We start from the raw sequence: 21329 nt of genomic DNA on the forward strand, positions 1-21329 counted from the left end.
AGTCAAATATAATGTAACTTCTGTAACTTGTAGTTAGTAGAAGCCAATGCTTGAAATTTTGCACATACATTCACCGCACCTCTTGGTATTTTTAAAGAATTTTCAGATCGTTGCGTTAACATAGGGGGGTCCAGAGGGGCAAAATGGTAAAAAAACAAAGGATATTTTAACAATAATTTTTTTAGCGATTTTCCTGCCTCAGATACATGATGGGGACATGCGAATGGTATCGTTTGAAAGGCTGTTCTATTCTGAAGAGAATGAGGTACGAACCATGATCGTAGGATAAACAGAGGTGATGCTTTAGCTGCTTGAGTGAAAGTCTATAATTTACCTTAAAAAAATTAGAAGGGTTAATGAAACAAAAAAGGGGGGGGTGATCGTTAATTTTAATTTAGAATATCGTGCAATTACACCGCTACCATACGTAGCCTTCTCCGAAGCGGAAGTACAGTAACTCAGCCTATTCATTCGTACGCATTGGAAGCTTTATTTGAATTTCTTTTCCCAAGAAAATAAATCTTACCCTGTCACCTAAAGTGCTTTTCAAAATGGAAGACTACCGTTGAGACTCCGTAGCCTAATTCCAGAACTATTTTTTTCAAATCTTAATATTCAGAGTATCTCTTAGTTACAGTAGCGTAAAGTTGTAGAAGATCGATTTTTTTTTCGATCCGCAGATGTTTGTAAAGAAAATTAATTAATAAAGAAATTTAATTTGATGGTGCCCTGGTGCTCATTGCGAGCATTTCCTCGTGAATTTTTCTTATGAAAGGATACACTTTTTTTTTTTAATTAAATAGGGATTATAAAGGAAGTCTTTAGAGGAAAGAAAAGCGTATTTTGTGAGTTGGGGAATCAGGAATTAAGTTTAAAAAAATCATTGAATGTTTCGTTTGAACTGTGCTTGGCTGAGCAGAAACGTGGACGTTACGAAGTGAGATGGTTAGCGTTCTCATTTTTGCACTAGAGACGCTGGTTTCAGCCTATTTAGGGCCGGCTCTAACCAGGCCCATCATACCATTTGTGTAAAACGTGCATTTGCGGCAAAATCTGTCATAACTGTATTATTTGAAATAAATATTTCCTGTTGGAAACGGACTTCATAATGATGATATTTAAATTTACTAAGCTGACCTTCTACCGGAATACTACATTCATAAATCAGTTTAGGTCGCATTAGTTTAAGGTCACATGGACAGTGTTAAAGCAAATGGGCAAACAAATTCCAGCATGAATTACTTGATTGTTGTCAAATACAAGAACTCAATTCGCGAACGGTAGCGAACACCTGTTCCATTTAGTTAGTTATCACAGTTTTGATATGAAAACTATTCTTATCTTTGTCACAAACAAGCACCTTATCATTTAAGATGAAAGCAAGTTTTTTTTTTTTTTTTTTAAAGAAAACAGATGTAGAAGGAAGATCAAGAAATAAAGATAAAAGAGCTAGTAGCGCTGGAATTGCAAACTGATATATTGAGATTAAAACTCGATATTGAATTCTATAAAAAAAAGATTACCATGTTTCCTGTGTAGGTATGTTTGCTTTATCTTTCATTAACATAACATTATTGTTTAAGGAAAGAAACACAACGAAATTGTATTTGTAGTGTTCAGTCCATTCTGAGTGCCCTTTCCCTCCCTTTCGTTGCTCATGATGGGGTGGCATACTTAAAATGGTAGCTTTTAAGAGTTGTTCTTTCTGGAGGAAGGGGGCAGCAAATTGCCTATGACCGGCCTTGATCTTTTTGGTTGCACATGTAATTTGGATTCCTCATAAAACTTCCCATGGTCCTATCATTCCAGGTCCAAAGCTTAGCATTGATACTGAAAAGGAATGTTCAACTTCAACTAATTCTACCATTAAGCATATAAGGAAAATGAAGTAAGAAGGTCAGGCATACTAATTGATAGATCTCGTGGGTCTTAACGATGTGATATAGACGAGTAAATCCTCATGCGCAGTTTGTGAAAAAATCGGCAAAAACAATTTTTGTAAGCCTAAAAATGTATACTGTCCGGTAATCATAATGCCTTTTAAGGTAAGTGTAAAGATTCGACTATTGACAACAGATGGCATCACGTATCGTTTCTTTCAAATGTATTTTGTAGGAGGGGGGAACAATATTCAAAATAATTGAATCAGATACGGGAGATTAATTCTCAAACTCTGTTGGAAGACAAATTGAATTAATAATTAGAGACTAGCACATGGTATTCTTATTATTTTGTTCTATTCATTGTAGAGTTTCTCTTTAGAAGCGTGCTTGCAATAATGCTGGTCTCTCAACAATGAAAAAAGCAAAGGATTGTTCTATATTCAACTTATATGTGGACAAAGTTCGAATATTTTTCTCTTCAATTTGATTGAGTTGTTTCGAATACTAGTGCCCCCTACAAAATACTAGAAAGATAGGAATACTGTATATAAATGTACACTGAACCCTCCAAACGTCATATATTGGTTAGATGCGGTAAATAAATGAAACGAAATGAAATGGGATGTCATCTTTTAGTGATTACAACTCCTGGTAATTCTGAGTAGACCACAAAGAGCTTTTATGTCATGACATTCTGAACGTTTCATTCCCTAACTCTCCCTACCCTTCCTGGTAAACGGTCAACGTCTATTGAGTAAGAATGGCATTATTAACAAGAATTTTAGGAAAATGATCCAAAAATGGGTCGAAAGATTGCAATCTTCACCAATAATCAGTTTTGGAATCAGGGCCACAAAATTTTTGAACAGCCCCTAAATGAAGTTTTCGTATTTTCTACGGAATAAGCACATCATACTAAATTAAGTGATAGTTTGGGTTTGACTACACTGTATGTACTTCTCCAGATATAAAGCGTACAACAAAATTTTTGATTGAATATATTGGATCTTTTAAGTCAGAAGCCACAACATTTTTGAATGGCCCCCAAATCGAGTTTTCGTATTTTTTTTTTTTTTTATACGGAATATAAGCACATCATAATGAGTTAAGAGGGCAGACTACTAAATATTTTTCCAAAGCTAACAATTTTTCTTTTGCCCGTTTTTCGTAAGTGAAAAGAGATAATGAAATGTAACTTACCACAATAATATAATTATAATGTTATCCTTCACCCGAAAGTACGAATCGAAAGAATTTTCAGTGTTGCCATCCATAGAAATTAGTGAGACTGGAATTTGAATTACCCAAAAATCTAGGTTTAGGCAGTCACTAGAAAAGTGAACTCAAAGTAATTGATGACTTACCATGGTGTGTCTGTTTCTTGTGAACTAATTTTTAAATAATATTTTTATTTATTTTGTAATAATTTATTTATTTTGTAATAACTTATGTACCTATTGCAAAATAAATATTATTTAAAAAGTAGTTCACAAGAAACAAAGACACCACGGTAAGTCATCAATTACCGTTGAGTTTATTTTTCTAGTGGCTGCCTTAACCTAGATTTTTGGGTAATTCAAATTCTAGTCACACTAATTTCTATGGATTGCAACACTGAAAATTCTTCCGATTCGTACTTTCGGGTGAAGAATAACATTATATATTATTACGATGTTACATTTCATTATCTCTTCTCATTTACGAAAAACGGGCAACAGAAAAAGTGTTAGCTTTTGAAAAATATTTAGTAGTCTGCACCCTTTAGTGATAGTTTGGGTCTGGCTACACTATATGTAGTTCTCCGGATATAATGCCTACAAGAAAATTTTTGATTGAAATATATTAGATCTTCTTATGCAGAAATGACATTTAATACGTAAGGCATAGATTTTCTCTGGTTGAGCTTTTCGGTAACAAGCTAATGCACTTGTAGGCACTTTTGCCAACAGTTTTTTTTTTTTTTAAATAGCTAAATGACAAAGAATGTAGCTAAAAATGGCTAAATCTGTGTTAAATTTGTAGCTATCAAAATTTAATAACAGGCAGAATATGTTATCGTTTCATTGCACACTTCTCTGGTATTATTCTTGGTATTCTCAAACAACATTTACTTTTAAGTCACACTTAAAATACTTACAGTATGGTCTGATTCCACCATTGAGGTGTTACACATCCCTTGAATTCCTATCTTCGACCTCAATCTCTACGATATTGTTGACTGCATTTCTTTGGAACTATTGAGCTCCTTCGTGACTAAGCGGTTAGCGTACGCGCCTTTGGCGTGGGAGACTCAAGTTATATTCCCGGCTGGAATTTATGTGGTTCGGATTCCACGTTAAGCTGTAGCTTCATATCTCATATAGCCTCGCTGCTGAAAGGGACGCTAAAGTCAAAAATTCAATTCAATTCGTTGAAACCCTTGCTCTAAGGTATCACTAAAAATATATTATCCTCGCCGAACATAACTGAAAATTCTTGTTCACAAAGAAGCGTTGAAATTAGCTATGAAAGAAGGGAGTACAGTAAAACCTGTCAACTTGGCCACCTGCTCATCTTGGCCTGGTTGGTCTTGGACCTGCATTTTCCCATAAGACATTCATTACTTATTATTCTGTAAGTTGGCCACCTGTCTATCTTGGAAGTTGGCCGCATTGAAGCAGTGTGTACCATATGATGATAATGATAAATTTGCGTGCGTATCTTGGCCACGCAAAATAACCGTTTTGTTATTTTTCTTGTGACTCCTTCGTATTCTTATATGAGAGGTAGATGGTCTGTATTTGCGACTGGAAATAAAGAAGCATGGATTCCCACGATTTGTTCTTGGAGATCAATGACCAGAACACCACCCTAATAAAGGATTGTTCAAGGAAGATGTGAACAAGAAAAAGTACGTACGGGAATTCAGGAAATAGTTGTATGTATTTGTTTACCCTGTCTGTTTTGGTAAAACCATTAGCTATATCCCCTCCTTTCATCAGTGGGGAGCTTTAGTAGTTCCGGAAAATTCTCAAGGTTCAAGCTAACCATCTCACTTGTCAACTATGGGCACCTGACGGCTTGTCCAAAGGTAGCGGAGGTTTGTAGATGTGAATTCCCTTAAGATTTTCTCAAAACATCTTTTACTCCGAGGGAAACACTTGTAGCTTAATAACAGGACGTAGACGATACTATACAAGAACTACAAAATTAGAATGTGCATATATGCCAAAAAGAATTTTAAAAATCAAGTGTTATTAAAAATCCTATTTTAAAAATACACCGATCACACTTTGTGTAACTTGGCCACCTGTCTAAGTAAGCCACTTTTCAATGGAACCGATGGTGGCCAACGTAGACAGGTTTCGTTGTACCAGAATTCCGAATTGTCTGAGGCCGTGCTAGTAAGTGAAAATGTTATATAAGATACGTAAGATAGATTGTGAGTGGTATTGTAAGTACTGTTACGGGAAGAGGGATTAGCAAAATAACAACTCATATCTCATTCTGTTATTCATAATTTTATTGAAATTTTGATTTCGTAAGTATTCAACTACCGCTAAGCGCAAATGTCTAGAAACTGGAAACTTTGGACGCAGAGTTGATCAGAATTATAGCTGAGATCTAAACTAATTTTTACTGGCTAAATAACATTTCAAAATGGTTAGGTTTAGTCATAAAGTGACTAAATTGGCAACACTGCTTGTAGCTGTGAAATACACCATTCACTTCCTTTCCTTAAGAGTGTGACATGCCAAAAGTAATACATAATTTACAATTTTCCTTTTCCTTGTTTTTCATAAGTGAAAGGAGATAATGAAATGCAATTTGCCAGTCATAAATAATGTTATTCTACAACAGAAAATATAAACCTACAAATTTTTCAGTGTTGCCATCCATAGAAATTACAGTGTTACCAGAATAACATTTCCCCCAAAATCTAAGTTAAGGCAGCAACTAGAGGAACGAACTTAACTGCATTTGATTATTATCTTGGAATCCTATGAACTACTTCTTAAATAATAATTGTATTTAGTTTGTAATAAACAAAATAATTTTAACATACAGTTATTATAATTAAATAATATTATTATTTAGAAAGTAGTTCAGAAAATACCAAAACAACATGATACGTAATCAAATGCAGTTGAGTTCATTCCTCTGGTCGCTGCCTTAACTTAGATTTTGGGGGAAATGTTATTCGGGCAACACTGTAATTTCTATGGATGACAATACTGAAAATTCTTCAGGTTCATATTTTCTGTTGTAGAATAACATTATCTATGATTGTGTTGCATCTCATTATCTCCTTTCACTTATGAAAAACAAGCAAAAGAAAAATGGTGAATTTTGTATTATTTTTAGTATGTCAGGCGCTTAGCAATATTCTGTCGGATAAAGTACCGTGCTTGGACCGCGTATCGTTTACATCCAGTTGTATTCACGAAATGTGTGGAAACGTTAAAACTTAACGGTTAGTATTGATGTATCTACAATGCAATACATATTTAGTTGTAAACTGTCGTTTTACTTTCAGCTTCACTGCAAGAAATTCCCCGAGAAGAGAACTTTCCCTGGATGGTTGTGAGAGCAAGATATCTAATGCGAAGAAACATTGTTGCCAGTTTTGTTCGAAACGTTTCGGTTCAGGAGCAGATCTTAGGAGACATGTGCTAACACACACTGGAGAGCGTCCATACCAATGCAGAATATGTTCAACAACGTTTAATCTTAAGGGAAATTTGAAGAGACATTACTTGAGCCTTCATAAGCTATAAATCAAGTTTTTGTATTATAATAAAGACGCATTTGCTTTCAAAGTTTGTTTCGGATTTCAGTTGAATACTTTGCCAAAATAGAGTGGATTTTCCAGAGTTTCCAGAATGAAGATGGGTAGAAGGGAGACTGTAAATTTGAGATGACTTCTATAAAAATAATTTGATTAGTATGTAAATCAGGACAAAATTACGTAAGGCTATACTTGTGCAATATGATCTTGGAACTGGGGGCAGTGACTTCTGCATATCTTCTGATATAGACTTTGTCGGAATACTTCCAGATATTAGGAGTTCACGTTAGAGAGAGGTAACTGCAAAGGAATTGTAATGCTTTCCTGGTGTTTTATCTGGTTTCTAGTTTTGATATTTTGATATCAAGTCTTTGGTTAAAGAAACTCGAAATGGAAGCTGTTAGGAACCAACATTTACAGAAAACTCAGTGATGCTATGTATATATTTTAAGATCATCTCGTGTATAACAAAGTAGTAAAGTTCTTGAACAATACCTACTATTTTATGTCTTAAATTTCCCAAATCCATAATTAAGTTCGAGTTTATGGAACAATTTCGGCATATATTGGTATACTTTCGTAGATACAACAAGAAACTACTGTTGTTTGGATCCCACGTTAAACTGTTGGTCCACTTCTTTAATATTACGTTACAGAAACATGTTCCCGGTAATGAAACTCTGTCAGCACTGAAAGAAACAAAATGGCGTAAAAGTAGTGTATTATTCAGTGGTGACCACCACCCCTCATGTCCATGACGCACCCCCCTCAATTGTCTATCCGTAGGTGTTCTTCCATGAAAAAAAATCTTTTCGATTAATTTTTACACCCTCTCAAACATATTTATATAGATTTTTACCCCCCAAATATTTCAATGACGCAGTTTGCGTCATAGCCCCCCTTTGTGGGCACCCCTGTATTATTCACTGATTATTTATTAAACATGTCTTTGAATTATTTTGAATCCGAGCGTCAATTACCCGCTTTGCTGGGTTAATAGAAACAAAGAAAATATAAAGAAAAATCAGAAAATAATAAGTAATCTATATAAATGAAAATTAAATATTACTATTGAGAGCTGAATTTGGATTTAAACGGCATGGGAAGTGTCACTGTTCATCTCAGCAATCCCGAAAACTATGGATTCGAGACTAATATCGGTATATTCAATCGTTTTTATATCTTTCCCTCCCGTAAGTTGCACCGTCAGAGTGAAATAACAGGAATCATCGTAGACCCGAACCTCATCTATGTTGAAAATTTCATCGAAATCGGTCGGGTGGTTCGAGAGGTATAAAGTAATACACTGTACAAATACATTTGTTGAAGCGATTCATAACTGCCTAATTTTCTACGAAAAGGTGAGTTGGAGTGGAATAGTACAAAAGTATTTCAAATTCAACAGAAAATCGAAAGGTAGATAACATCTTCACATTTAATGGTCCGGTTCGAAATGTTAAAAAAGAAAAAAAAACTGCAAAAAAAAGTTCAGGGGAAAAAGTAGTGAATGTAAGAGTAGGAATAAAGAGAAAAGAAGATTTGCAGATAGGTAAATAGGTTAGAGTCAAAGAATTCACTTGTTTCTCCCAACAGCTTCTCAGTGATGTATAAAATGTTACAGCTGAAATTGTGTCACTAAAAATTGGTTCGTTGCTGTATGAATTGAAGACATATTGATCAAGTACACAGTGATTAACTGAAATAGGTAAATAAATCAGAATATTCCCGAACTTCACGAAACGATGGTGCAGTGGTATTCACATATGATGGAAAATGTCGCAAGTTAAATCATAGTTAATGAGAGAGAGTAGTAGTAGTCCCTCTATAGATAGTCGAGTCAGCAAAAATTTGACGATTCTGATTGGTTGATAGAGGTCAAGTGGTCTTGGGCTCCGCCCCCGCGGGAAATCCAAAGTTAGCCACTCCCCTAGGTCACATGGTATATCATAAGGGTACATGGTTTTAAGCCATACCCTTGCGGCTAATTCCAAAATTAGTCCCTCACCTTTTTTTAATGATTTTAGGGACCATTATTACTGATACATTACACATTTTCTTGAATGATTCTTCTTTAGTTTATACGACTAATGGATGTGAAACAAGCAAGTGTATTGTTTCTCAGTTTTGTATATCTCAAAGGAATATTTTTCTTTAAATAATAACTTATTGTTTATTTTTACCATTCGTGCATGCCTATACCCCATTACAAGAATACTATATAAAACTATGAGTATTCTGGCAGAAAAAGTAGCACATATTTAGTTGAAATTTATCGTTTTACTTTCAGCTTGACTTCGAGATTGTCAACAACAATAGACCTTTCTACGGCTGTTTACGAGAGTAGAAAGGCATTTAAGAAGAAAAAGAAGACGAAGCATTGTTGTGAGATCTGTTCGAAATCCTTGTGTTCTTCGTCAGATCTTAAAAGACACATGTTAACACACACGGGAGAACGTCCACATCAGTGCAGTGTGTGTTCAGCAGCGTTTAACCGCAAATCAAATTTGAAAAGACACTTCATAATGCGTCATTTTCGAGGAAGTATGGATAACATGCATATAGTACTATAGTATAGGACATGACATAATTGTAAAATATGTTTAACGAGGCTGCGATACAGTTTCTTCGAGAATTCTAAAATAAATATGTAGATTGTTAAAAAATTACTTTTAAATTTGCTTGTTTATATATATAATGTATTGTAATGAAGTGTATAAAAGTATTTAAACATTTTGGAAATGAATTTCTTCATAGAGGTAACAACATTAACACTTCCTGCCGAAAAAAAAGAAAAAATGCAAATTTAATATTTCGTATTGAAGTATATGCTATTATGTTATATACATTTTTTTTAATTAGTTTCTTTCACTTAAAATTATATTTCTTACGCCTGAAATGGTTCCGTATCAGATCAAAGAAATTCATGAGTGAAATCAACTCAATTTAATAATATTAATGGTGCTCCAAGGGACCTTAAGTTTTCAATGCATTTAATATATAACATGGGGCAAAGGTACACTTATGTCCAAAATTACTGTCGCATGTCTATACATATGTTGTTGTAGGAATATAATTTGATAACGAATCCGCCCAGTATTTCTTATAATGATAGTAGGCGTGTAATCGGCAAAGACATGTATGTGGCAAATTTGATGTCAAAAGAGCAATAAATAAGAACAATAAAACGAAAATAAAACTTTATTGTCAATTTAGCAACATTTTGTTTTACCCATTCTAATTTTCGTATTTATAATTCTTTTCTTATGAAATTTACCACAAATATACATTTCCCGATTTTACACATAGTATCAGTATTAAAAGTACCCTGCAAAATCATTATCAAATTATATTCGTACAAGATGACAGTTATAGTTATGCGACAATCATTTTGGACATGAGTGTACCTTGTAAGTTTGGAAACACAATTGTAAGGTAGCGGTAATAATAATATTATTATTAATAATAATAATAACTATAACATTATTGGAGTTAAGTTGGAAATAACGTCGGACGTGTTTGTGGTGCAAAGCGCTGCAAAACGTCACATAATCCCTTCCTATTAAAACTTTTGGACTTGAATCCAAGATGGCAGCCATGATGGTACTATACACAGCAGGGTTGGCAAAAACCATGTTTTTTATTGAAAAAAACAAAAAAAAAAAAAAAACGATTATGCTGGAACCAAAAAAAAAAAAAAAAACGGTCATGCTGAAAGGGGTCACATAAGCTTAAAGCGGAATAAAAACTGCTTCTCGAGTTACATCCAAGAGAAATTGTCCTCCATTTGAACTCGGAATCAGGACTAATTGGCCCCAAATGCGATACGTCTGCCGACTCACTCACGAAGGAATCCTGATAAAAATGCATTGTACTAATCTTTACATGCTTCTTAATATAAATGTCAAGAGTCATTTCAGAAGGACAAAAAGATAAACAGTTGCACAAGTGAAACCATTATACAGAATTACATATGGACAATTTCAAAGTACTACGGAGTACAGAAGAACTAATTTAGTTAACAACGACTTTAATTGAAGAATTAAAGAAATACAACGACTTAGTTTGCATATCAGTAAGAAAAGTGAATAAAGTTTATACAGACTCATTTATACATAAATAGATACCAAAGATACTTCTCATTTCACTAAATGCCTCTTGTGGGGTCTGTATGAGCCACCCCCCCCCCCCCCCACACACACACACAAAGTACGGTATTTCGATGTATTTTATCAATAGTAAACATTGAAACGAAACAATATTTAGAATTTTTCTTTGATTGCAATTACATAACAATAATAACAGCTACAAAAAAATCACGAAACAAACATTTATAAACTTATATATAAAAAAGTTGCCTTTGTAGTATAATCTTTTTGAGTGATGAATGGGGAATTTAGGTCTGAATATAATACGAATAATATAGGGTGTGAAACGTGATGACCCACAAATGTGTGTTCATCAAGATTTTACAAACACACACTTTTACGAACATTTTTCGTTATTTGGTTTAAACCACTTTTTTTTTTTTTTTTTTTTTTTTTTTAACACCAGGTCGTTTAAACCTTGGTTTAAACCAGCCAACCCTGATACACAGTAATTAATAGACGTAGTTCTACCTTCATTAACTGCATCCATGATATGCTGTCACTCCCTTTAGCTGTTCTAAAGTTACAAGATATCTTTACATCGTATTGTGTATTATGAATTCATTGAAAACTTCAGATCGTTTGGGACACCTCGGAAGTAAGTTGTGCTTTCCATGTTTCGCGGAAAATTACAGTTGTCTCTAGTTTGCGCTTGGCAAATTTACTTAACCATATAAGAGAAAACTATTTAAAGCATAAAAAGCTAGTGGCCTCATATTTATAGCTATCTTCAATCATTTTGATAGAAAGATAAATCTAGCCCAAAATCCCTATTTTCAGAAGTAACGAATTCATATCTAAAAGAACTGACAGTTATTCTTTATTATCTGTTAGAATATAACTGATTCAGTCTTCGTTAATGCTTTTTGTGATAATTTGAAATAAAAGTTACGCCGTTTTGCGATAGTTGTATACAGTTTTTTTTTTTTTTCATACATTAACATATTAGAATATTAATACTTTACCTCCTGACAGTTGGTTTCGATGTACAAAAAATAACTCCCATTTAGTTGGATTTTATCATTTTCCTTTCAGCTCTTTAAGAATATCATCAAGAATAAAACGGAGTGGGAGAGGGAAGATTTCTTCTAAGAAGTATTGTTGTGTGCTTTGTTCAAAATGCTTCTTCTGTCCAGCGGATCTTAAACGACATTTGGTAACTCACACGGGGGAACGCCCATACAAGTGTTCAATATGTGGAGCGTCATTTAATCAAAAGGGAAATTTGAAGAGACATACCGTCATCCGACATCTCTTCATAAAGTGAAAAATGTCTATTTTGTGTGGTTGCAAGGTTGAAAATGAAGTGTTTTGAGATTATTTCTATGGTGGTTAATAATATTTGAATAGAGAAGTGGTATCTGTTTAAGGAATGTAATACGCCATGAGGTTTTCATGTGACTTCATGACACCTGTTTCTTAATGTTATTAAATGCAATGTGTGATGAGATAATTGTGCAGCAGTGTAAGTTAATTTTAAGATCCTGTATCTTATTTTAAATTCCTTCAAGAAATGCAACAGGAAGAGTATAAAATCATTTTTAAAATATTCTAAAATGATTTAATTCTTTTGAGTTTATAAAATTTCTAAGCTTGTAATAGAATACAGAGATTATAGATGACGTAATTTTCGCCATTAATACTGTTCTTTTTCCTTTCTTGTTTTTTTTTTTTTTAAGTAACTTACTTAATACTAGATACCTGTTACACTTAATCCTAACATTCTAAATTACGGATTCAATGACGTAACTAAGGGGAAGGGGCAAACGGGGCTTGTGCCGCTGGCGCAAAACTTGGTAAACATTTATTTTCACTATAAAGCAAGAAAAGGAGAGTTTTAGCAAACTATATATATATACAGTGAAACCCCCCTTAACTGACACCTCTATAATACGGACATTCTTTTGTCCCGGCAAAAAAATAAATGTTTTCTTACGGAACAAAACCCTCCCTTTCACGGTCACTCTCAGATACGGACAGTCCATTTTCCCCCAAAACGTTTCAATAACCTCTTCATAACGGACAGGGATTATTCTCGCTTCTGTGATGTATTACAATAGACAAAAAGTGTTTTCGCTGCAAGGGTATCTATCATGAGTCTAGACCTGGTGAACCATCAAACAGAATAGTTTCAAGCTGAACTTAAAATTCTTCTTTTTTCTGCCCGCAATAGACTGCTTTCTGGTGGAAATCCTAGAAAACCTTCAATAAGCAATAACACTCATGCAGTCGTATGGCCAAGACTTGTATGCGAAAGATCTTCTCTGCCCTAACAAATTTAGTCCTTTTTCCTCTCGGTCTTGCATCTTTTCGACAATTTCATAGATAACAAGTGAATAAATGGATATTTTTTACAGGGTAATGATATGTACTTAAGAAAATTACCATACACGTATTATGTTTTGCAGTATACGAATATATTAATACATCCCTCAGCAGTAGTATTATTTAACAGAAATGAATGTCTCCTTCATCCCTCCCAGTAATTTAAATACGTACGAAATAGAGTATTTTCATATTGAATTTTACGTATTTACGCACATACATAATGTATTTACTGTATATTACTGCATACAATTACCGTTGTGAGAAATTAAATTCCTGTAACCTCTCTCTAACGGACACCTCTCAGTAACGGACAAAAATTCATGTCCCATTGGGGTCCGTTATTCAGAGGTTTCACTGTATCAGAAACTTAGAGCATAAGTTAGCTTCAAAGCTATATTTTGAGGACATTGTAAAAACCTTTGCAGCCAAAAGAGCCCGTAAAGTTAAATTTTAGTTCCAGTTTTTTGTGCTTTCATTTAACTTACATCGTTTTAAGAGATTTATAAAATGTCCGAGTATAATACTCGAGACAACAGCTTGGCTGTTTGTCATAATTAAGTATTCTATTCAAAAAAAACAACAGACTGTTGATTCATTCTACACATATGCACATCCCTATATAATTCCAAAAACATTGTGATAGGCATTTATTATGATAAGACTTTAAGAACATGTCATGCATGCTACTCATATTATTTGGCAATCAAATACTAATTAGTTTGGTGTTTTGTCTTGTAATAAATATTAAATTATAAACTGCAATTTTGAAATCAAGCTTTACCACTGAAATCAAGTTTTTTTTTTTATTTTTATATATGAAATAATGAATTATTAGTTTTATTTATTACAATAAAACCTTCGTTTGTTGAGCATTCTGTTCACAATAAATAATAGTTTTACTAAAACTAACATGTTCGATACTAGTTTATTTCTTGTTTTAGTACTATTCATCTCCAGATCTGACAACTACACTTGTTAATTTTGAGCTGTTGCAATATCATTGACTGTGTTGCTATCTCAGTTAATGCCTGAGCCTATTAGCTATTCGAAGCTGTGTAAATATCAACACCGCAAATATACTTGTGTTCATGTATTGTCCATATGAACATAATGCGTAAATAGGGTTACAATAAAACTTTGAGAATTCGTGGCCCCCAAATAAGGAATTCAGCAACTGAATTAAAGAAGTGAGGGATAAAAGTGAATAAACATACTTTAAACCTTGTAAAGTGTATTTCAGGGCCCACAAAATTGACTTAAGCAAATGTATCTCCTTGAAAATCAGAAAAGTTGCCCATTTTATACGAGCTGCTGTAGTATGGCGTTTGGTCTAACATATCACCGCCAACAATTCGCAACTGCGGTTGCTGCCTGACCATTGCTATCCCAGACATCTGAGGTCTGATATTGTTATGTTTGGGCTACAAATAGTTCAGATCCACTACTTTTGGAGCACAATCTCGCTACTTTTTAATTTTAAGATCTGGCAACACTGGACTTGTCTACCATCATATGCCAAGTTCGGTTAAACTCATACAATACTATATATATTCATTGTAAATATACACTATCTAAAATGAGAAGCTAGCAGTGGAAATAACAACACTTTCCGTAACTTTCTGCCATCGTGCTTCCGTTTGGGGCTTAAAAGAAAGAGTTTTGCAAAAGCTATTGTTTTAAGTCGATTTTCTGAAGGTTGAAGGAAAAAGATTCACCAAACAAAGCAATATAAAATTTGTCAAGTATGGAAGAAAACAGTCTAGGAAGAGAAAAACAATTTTTCATGCATATCACTTGCGACCCTCTTTAAAATACTCCCCCCTTGAGGTCTGTGTGTCAGCGTTGTCAGATGAAAAGAATATTGTTGCATATCACTTTGAAGAGTTTCAATGAGACTGGTTATTTTGGTAGTTAATGGTGCAGTCACCCTCAGAAAATCCTGAATCCGACCCTATATATATATATATATATATATATATATATATATATATATATAGACGCATGTGATTGCGTCAATCATTTTATAATCTACCTATGTAATGCATACCATGTATGCTATCTTTGATTCGGTTGGTTGTTTTATCTTGCTGTTCTAGTGATAAATTATATTCGATTGTGAGATACGTAATTACATCTCTTTGGTTCACTTTTAGTTCTTACATATCATAATTGTGTTTCTTAAATTGAGTGATATTATGGATACGATTCGTTAACGTGGACAATCTGGTTGCTTACACAGCAAAAAATGAGATGAAACAACACAAAATGACTACCACTTTAACATGTTTCTTCTATGTTAATTCAACACCAAGGACATCGCCTTCCGAGCATTGTTTTTGTTTGGTGTAAGCCTAGCTTTACGCAGTATATTTGGCATTTATACCAAACAACTAATAACGTTCTATGTTTTCTGTAATCGGTCACAATAATACTTTTGTAAACTTGTGAATAGTCTTACAAGTGGTATGTTACAAGAGTAGCAGTTCTGCCTTCTTACGTGCCAAGACAAGAAAAACAGATGGCAGCACTGTTATACATGTAACTGTTGTCAGACAATTCACAGGTTTACAAAACAAAAACACTTCATTTTTTGTTGGGTAAAATCGTACATTTCATGTCCATACGAGACTTAGGATAGTGCGGTATGTAATCCATCCGAAATAGTGTCATGTAATCTCTGCTTAATCCCATATAGATCTATACAATTCATATTTTTCAGTTTTACTTGCGGTATAAATAACTAGTACACATACATTTTTGCTCTTATTTACAAACCAATAAAGAATATCTGACTTGTTAGTTTATGTTTTTAGTGTTTTATTCTGACTGAGTTTTCTCCTTGATAGGGAGAAAATTCCGATAAAAATAAAGATAATTTTAATTCCATTACTGGGTTAACTGCTGTCATTGATTCATTTTACTTTTTCGAAAGAGAATACGTTAGCTGATCCTGATATACAAATAATAACTTTATTTAGTTGTAATTTATCATTTTATTTTCAGCTATACTTCAAATTTGCCACCAAAAGTGGAGGTTCCTTTGGATGGCAGTGGGAATCCTCAGCCTAAGAAACGAATAAAGAAAAAGAAAATACGTTTTTGCGAGATCTGTGCAAAATGTTTTGGATCTCCTGTGGACCTTCACCGACATATGTTAACACATACTGGAGAACGCCCGTTCGTCTGTGTAATATGTGGGAAATCATTTAACCGGAAGGGAAATTTGAAGAGACACAGTATTACCCGTCATCCCTTCGTAGAGTGTGAATGATGAGAATCTTCCAAATGTCAGCACAGGACAAGAAATGGTAATGATCTTCATGATTTTCAGGTTTCTGGACATCACATTAATGAGATGAATGGTACTTTGTTAAGGAACTTTTGTATGGAAGGGATTTCGTGTGGTCTTACGGTAGCATGCTTGCTAAATACAATTTATTGTCTCTTCTGTGTTACTTTTGAGTGACCATGAACGAAAGCTATCTGTAACAAAAGCATGCTCATATACGCATGTACTTTTCATCACTAAAAGTGTTATTTTACTGTTAAACATACATATAGAACTAAAACACTAATTCGAGACGAGAACAAGATTAAAAGTTCGTAATAATATTGCAGTCACTTGCTTATTGAAGTAATAGTGCTATTCCGTGTAATCATGCGCGATTTTAAACTTCGTCATGAGTTCAGTTCAATTGTGTACTAGAAATGTGTGTTTTGCTTTTAGGTTGAAATGATGGCTGATTAAACGAGTATTGTGGTGAAACAAACAACGGGAGAATTTTACATGTTAATAATTTTAAAAAATGAAAATATTGAGTTTTACGTCCCACGGATATGCCGGCTAGGCTAAAGGAGACGGTGATGAGAAATAAAATTGTGCTAAATGTATTGGTCATAAAACTCATTAGTTATCCAGGATATTATAAGAAAGGAAATCAGTTTTATAAAGCAATACTAGTTTTCTTTTGCATGGTGTCTGTATTATTAAGTCTAATTGGAAAACACTCCATAATTTGCCCATCTCTCTGTAAACGCGAGAGTAAAGCCTTACTAGCCAATCAGGTTTTTGAATACCAATTTGATAAGTAAGTGAAATAGTAAAGTACTGTGGTTAGTGCTTTCAACCCTGCCGATACTTCAAAGAGATCTACTAAGGGCTCATCCGGTTGCAATATTGTGAACAGATTTTGGGGGAGATGGCTGAAATTCAGCTCCAATGTAGAAGAGACTATGTAGATTCTATATTCTAGAAGGACATTATCCTAAAATGGATGAAACATAGTCTAAAAGCACGAAACATTAACATTAATGTCAATGGAAAATCAATGAAAAACAAATAATTTCTCCACTTATCTCAAAAACCAAGAGAGGGAGATGGCTGAAATTCAGCTCCAATGTAGAAGAGACTATGTAGATTCTATATTCTAGAAGGAAATTATCCTAAAATGGATGAAACATAGTCTAAAAGCACGAAACATTAACATTAATGTCAATGGAAAATCAATGAAAAACAAATAATTTCTCCACTTATCTCAAAAACCAAGAGAGGGAGATGGCTGAAATTCAGCTCCAATGTAGAAGAGACTATGTAGATTCTATATTCTAGAAGGAAATTATCCTAAAATGGATGAAACATAGTCTAAAAGCACGAAACATTAACATTAATGTCAATGGAAAATCAATGAAAAACAAATAATTTCTCCACTTATCTCAAAAACCAAGAGAGGGAGATGGCTGAAATTCAGCTCCAATGTAGAAGAGACTATGTAGATTCTATATTCTAGAAGGAAATTATCCTAAAATGGATGAAACATAGTCTAAAAGCACGAAACATTAACATTAATGTCAATGGAAAATCAATGAAAAACAAATTCCTCCACTTATCTCGAAAACCAAAAGAGGGAGATGGCTGAAAATCAACTTAAATATAGAACAGACTATGTAGGTCAAAAAAGAGATTGTCCTAAAATGGATGGAACATAGTAAAAGATCACGAAACACGAACATTGAAGTCAGTGGAAAATCAATGAAAAAACTAAAGTCGTCCACATATTTCAAAAACTATAATAAGGAGATGGCTAATTCAAAGCTTATTGCAAAGACAATGAAAAGCTTAGAAATAATGTATAGGATGTAAAGTAAATATGATAGAACATTGTCAAAAGTCAAGTTATTTCAGTAAAATCAATAATGATGATAAGGTATATTCAACTTCTTCGAATTACCCAGGGCACCCACGCGGAGGTTATGTGCTTGACATATCTCACTTCTGGATTTGGAATCTCCAGATTCGATTTTAATCGTAAGGCAACTTTTCATCTGATCACCTGACACGGTTTGGTCCTTATGGCAAACCGGATAGTCCATTTTCAACATGCCTAATAATGAATTAAGAAATAATAAGTAATAGAGAAATGTTTACGTTAACAGCCGTAGAAGACAGGCTTTAGGCTGCTGCAGAAATGATTTCTCACAAGATTAGGAAACCCTTATAATTAACTGTGATACAATTTATTGATTTTGTATTGACTTTAGTCTGTGATTTTGGCAGGCAAACTTGCAGAGTGAAGAACTCAGACTTAGTATTTGACTTGCTAATATCGCACAATACTTTCAGATTAGTGTTAGAGACAAAAAAACATGGGGACTCTAAACCAATACAGGGTGTATGAAAAAGGACTTTACGACTTTGAAAACTTACATTGATTTATTAGTTCATCTTATAGACATGGTTTTGGTGCCATTTTGTAGCAAAATACATCAGGTTTTGACTCACATAGTACACTAGTTCAGAAACAAGCCACCGCAAGCGCTAGCGGCAGTTGCAGCAAAGATTGCTGCCTTTGCTGGTCCCGAGCTGCTAGCTGTGTGTTTTTGGTTAGAAGAATCCAAGTCTGAGGGAACTATGCAACGTATTTTTCGTGCAAAGTATAGTAAAAATTCTCCCAGTAGGCCTACTATTTATCAGTGGTATAAGTGTTTTATTGAAACTGAATGTTTAGTAAGACACGACAAATCTTCATGTCGTCTCCATACGTCTGAAGACGTTGTAGAGCAAGTGAGACTTCAAATGGGGTGTGTGTAGCATCACCAGTGGAAGCCACATTGAACCTCTTTAAGTATAAGGGGAAAAGACTTGATGTATTTTGTTTGCTTGTCCTTTTTCATACACTCTGTATTTCCTTTCGTCTAAATATGTATGATGTATTAAAAGCCTTCCTAATTCAAGTACGGTGGTGGAATGTGTGTATTTTGCGTCCATCTTGTTAGAAACTAAAACCAAGAAACAAACTGGCAACAGAATACTACATACCAATAAACTGTTTTCAAATTTCACCTGTTGGTCGTTTTTGGTTCAGTTAGGAAAAGGGATAGAAGTTGACATTGACATGTACAACAGGAAGAAAGAAGAGGGAGAGGAGAAAAATTAAAACGTAACAGCAACGGTGAGAAAGGAGATAGTGTAATGGGAATAAGATAATCCATCGTCCTGGACACTAAACTTGAATTATTCAGTGACAAAAAAAAAAAAGGTTTGTGATTTTTTTTGTTTAGAATAAAATGCGAGTGAGTGCAGCAGATTTAAAAAGTCATGCAAATTGTTTTAGTTAAATAGCTCAGAAGTTGCATTAATATGTGTATTCGATGTTTTACTAATTTTCAAATTATCTACTGAAATTTTCGAGCTTTTACTACTGATATTTTGTATCCCTAAGTTTGCTAGGTTGACCATTCTTTCTTTATTCGTCCATTTCGTATATTATCAGTCAGAGACCAATACATAGAACATGTCAAATAATATTAAGACATTTCAATATAATTAATATTACATTAATTTCACAAAGTATCTCCCAAATAATCATTAATATAATACATTTTGTCGCATAAAAAAATTGAACAGCTCAATTTTTAATTTCGGTATGGTTTTGGTATCCTTCAACCAAGTTGGGAGCTTATTACACAACTTAGTAAGCATAGGAAAGACACTTATTTTGGTGCACGTATAATTTTGATGTGATGTAAATATGTTGTTCTTTTGTCGTGTGTTATATAAATATACATCGTTAACATGAAGAAAACTACTTTCCATAGATTAAAAATAGATCTTATTGCCTTTTTTTGTAGACGAAAAATAGTAACATTGAAATAGGAAGCTCCCCAGTAAATTATTTGCTGGGGAGCTTTGTGTGCTCCAAAGCAATTAATTCACACACAATGATATCTCTTTGCACATTCGAGAAGAGATAGAAGTTTTTCCTAAAATGACCAAAAACTGCTTAATCCTGTTGATTCTGTATATTGTGTTGCAGCAATATGTATAGAAATATTTAAAACGTAAAAAAAGCGCCTTGTGTAACTATTCCAACTTCCATCAATTATTGGATATATGTAACTGGCAAAATTATTATTATTATTATTATTACTTGCGCGCTTATTTACCAATCAATAAAGACTGCCTTACTGTCGTTAGTTGGTGACTTTACTATTTTGTTCTGACTGGGTTTCCTTTTGCCTGGGAGAAGATTCCGATAGAAAAATTATACTCTCGGTTCCATTAGTGGGTTAATTGCTATAGACCCTAATTACAAGAATTTTAAGGAAAAGAATGGATCAAAAGATTGCGATCTTGGCCAATAATTAGTCTTCGGATCAAGGGCCACAAAATTTTTGGACGACCCTTAAATCGAGTTTTCGTATTTTTTACGAAATAAGCACATCTTACTGACTTAAGTGATAGTTTGGTTTTGGCTACACTATATGTTGTTCTCCAGACATAAAGCCTACAAGTAAATTTTTTGGTTGAAATGTATTGGATCTTTCGATCCAAAAATGCGAATTATGAATGGAAAATTAAAATTATTTATTGTAACATTCAAACGTTGTATTTAATTTTAATTTACCTATCTATATTAACTAACATACTAAATCTCATTTGTATTAAAATAAGTAAAAGTTAATTTTGTTTTACGTTACCCTGGATGCTGTTAGATAAACGAATACCGGTATTTTACATTAGGGTTATGGTCGATATGACTATAGTCGTAGGTTTTGTAAATACTTTAAGAGAAACACATCTAATTCTTTCTGCTGAATGATACATACTTTCTACAACGTATTCAAAATATGTACATAGTGCATGTTATCAGATAGGGTGCGAAACAGGCGAATGAAGAATATTAATAAGGAACCAATTTGTCGCAA

At 33.7% G+C, this 21329-nt stretch overlaps 1 protein-coding gene across 38 annotated transcripts in view; it reads left to right on the forward strand.

The window, feature by feature from the left end:
* The window catches only part of LOC145680198 (uncharacterized), a 490330-nt gene that overhangs the window by 113467 nt on the left and 355534 nt on the right, over positions 1-21329 (forward strand). The window contains exons 4-5 of one of the 38 annotated variants that reach the window (XR_014130618.1): positions 6400-6947; positions 8939-9043. The exons of 32 other annotated variants lie outside the window; for them this stretch is intronic. Coding sequence is in view for 4 of the 6 variants with exons in the window: in XM_081750466.1 (XP_081606592.1) it covers positions 8939-9192; positions 16128-16204 (331 nt within the window). In the remaining 2 variants the exon portion in view is untranslated. Of the gene's footprint in view, positions 1-6399; positions 6948-8938; positions 9193-11831; positions 12360-16127; positions 16433-21329 lie in introns of those variants that run through there. 5 more of the 38 variants (XM_081750466.1, XM_081750487.1, XR_014130617.1 and 2 more) reach the window with 5 other exon arrangements.

This window comes from Thermobia domestica, chromosome 3 (assembly GCF_964235325.1).
Source record: "Thermobia domestica chromosome 3, izTheDome1.hap1.1, whole genome shotgun sequence".
Classification (NCBI taxonomy): Eukaryota; Metazoa; Arthropoda; class Insecta; order Zygentoma; family Lepismatidae; genus Thermobia; species Thermobia domestica.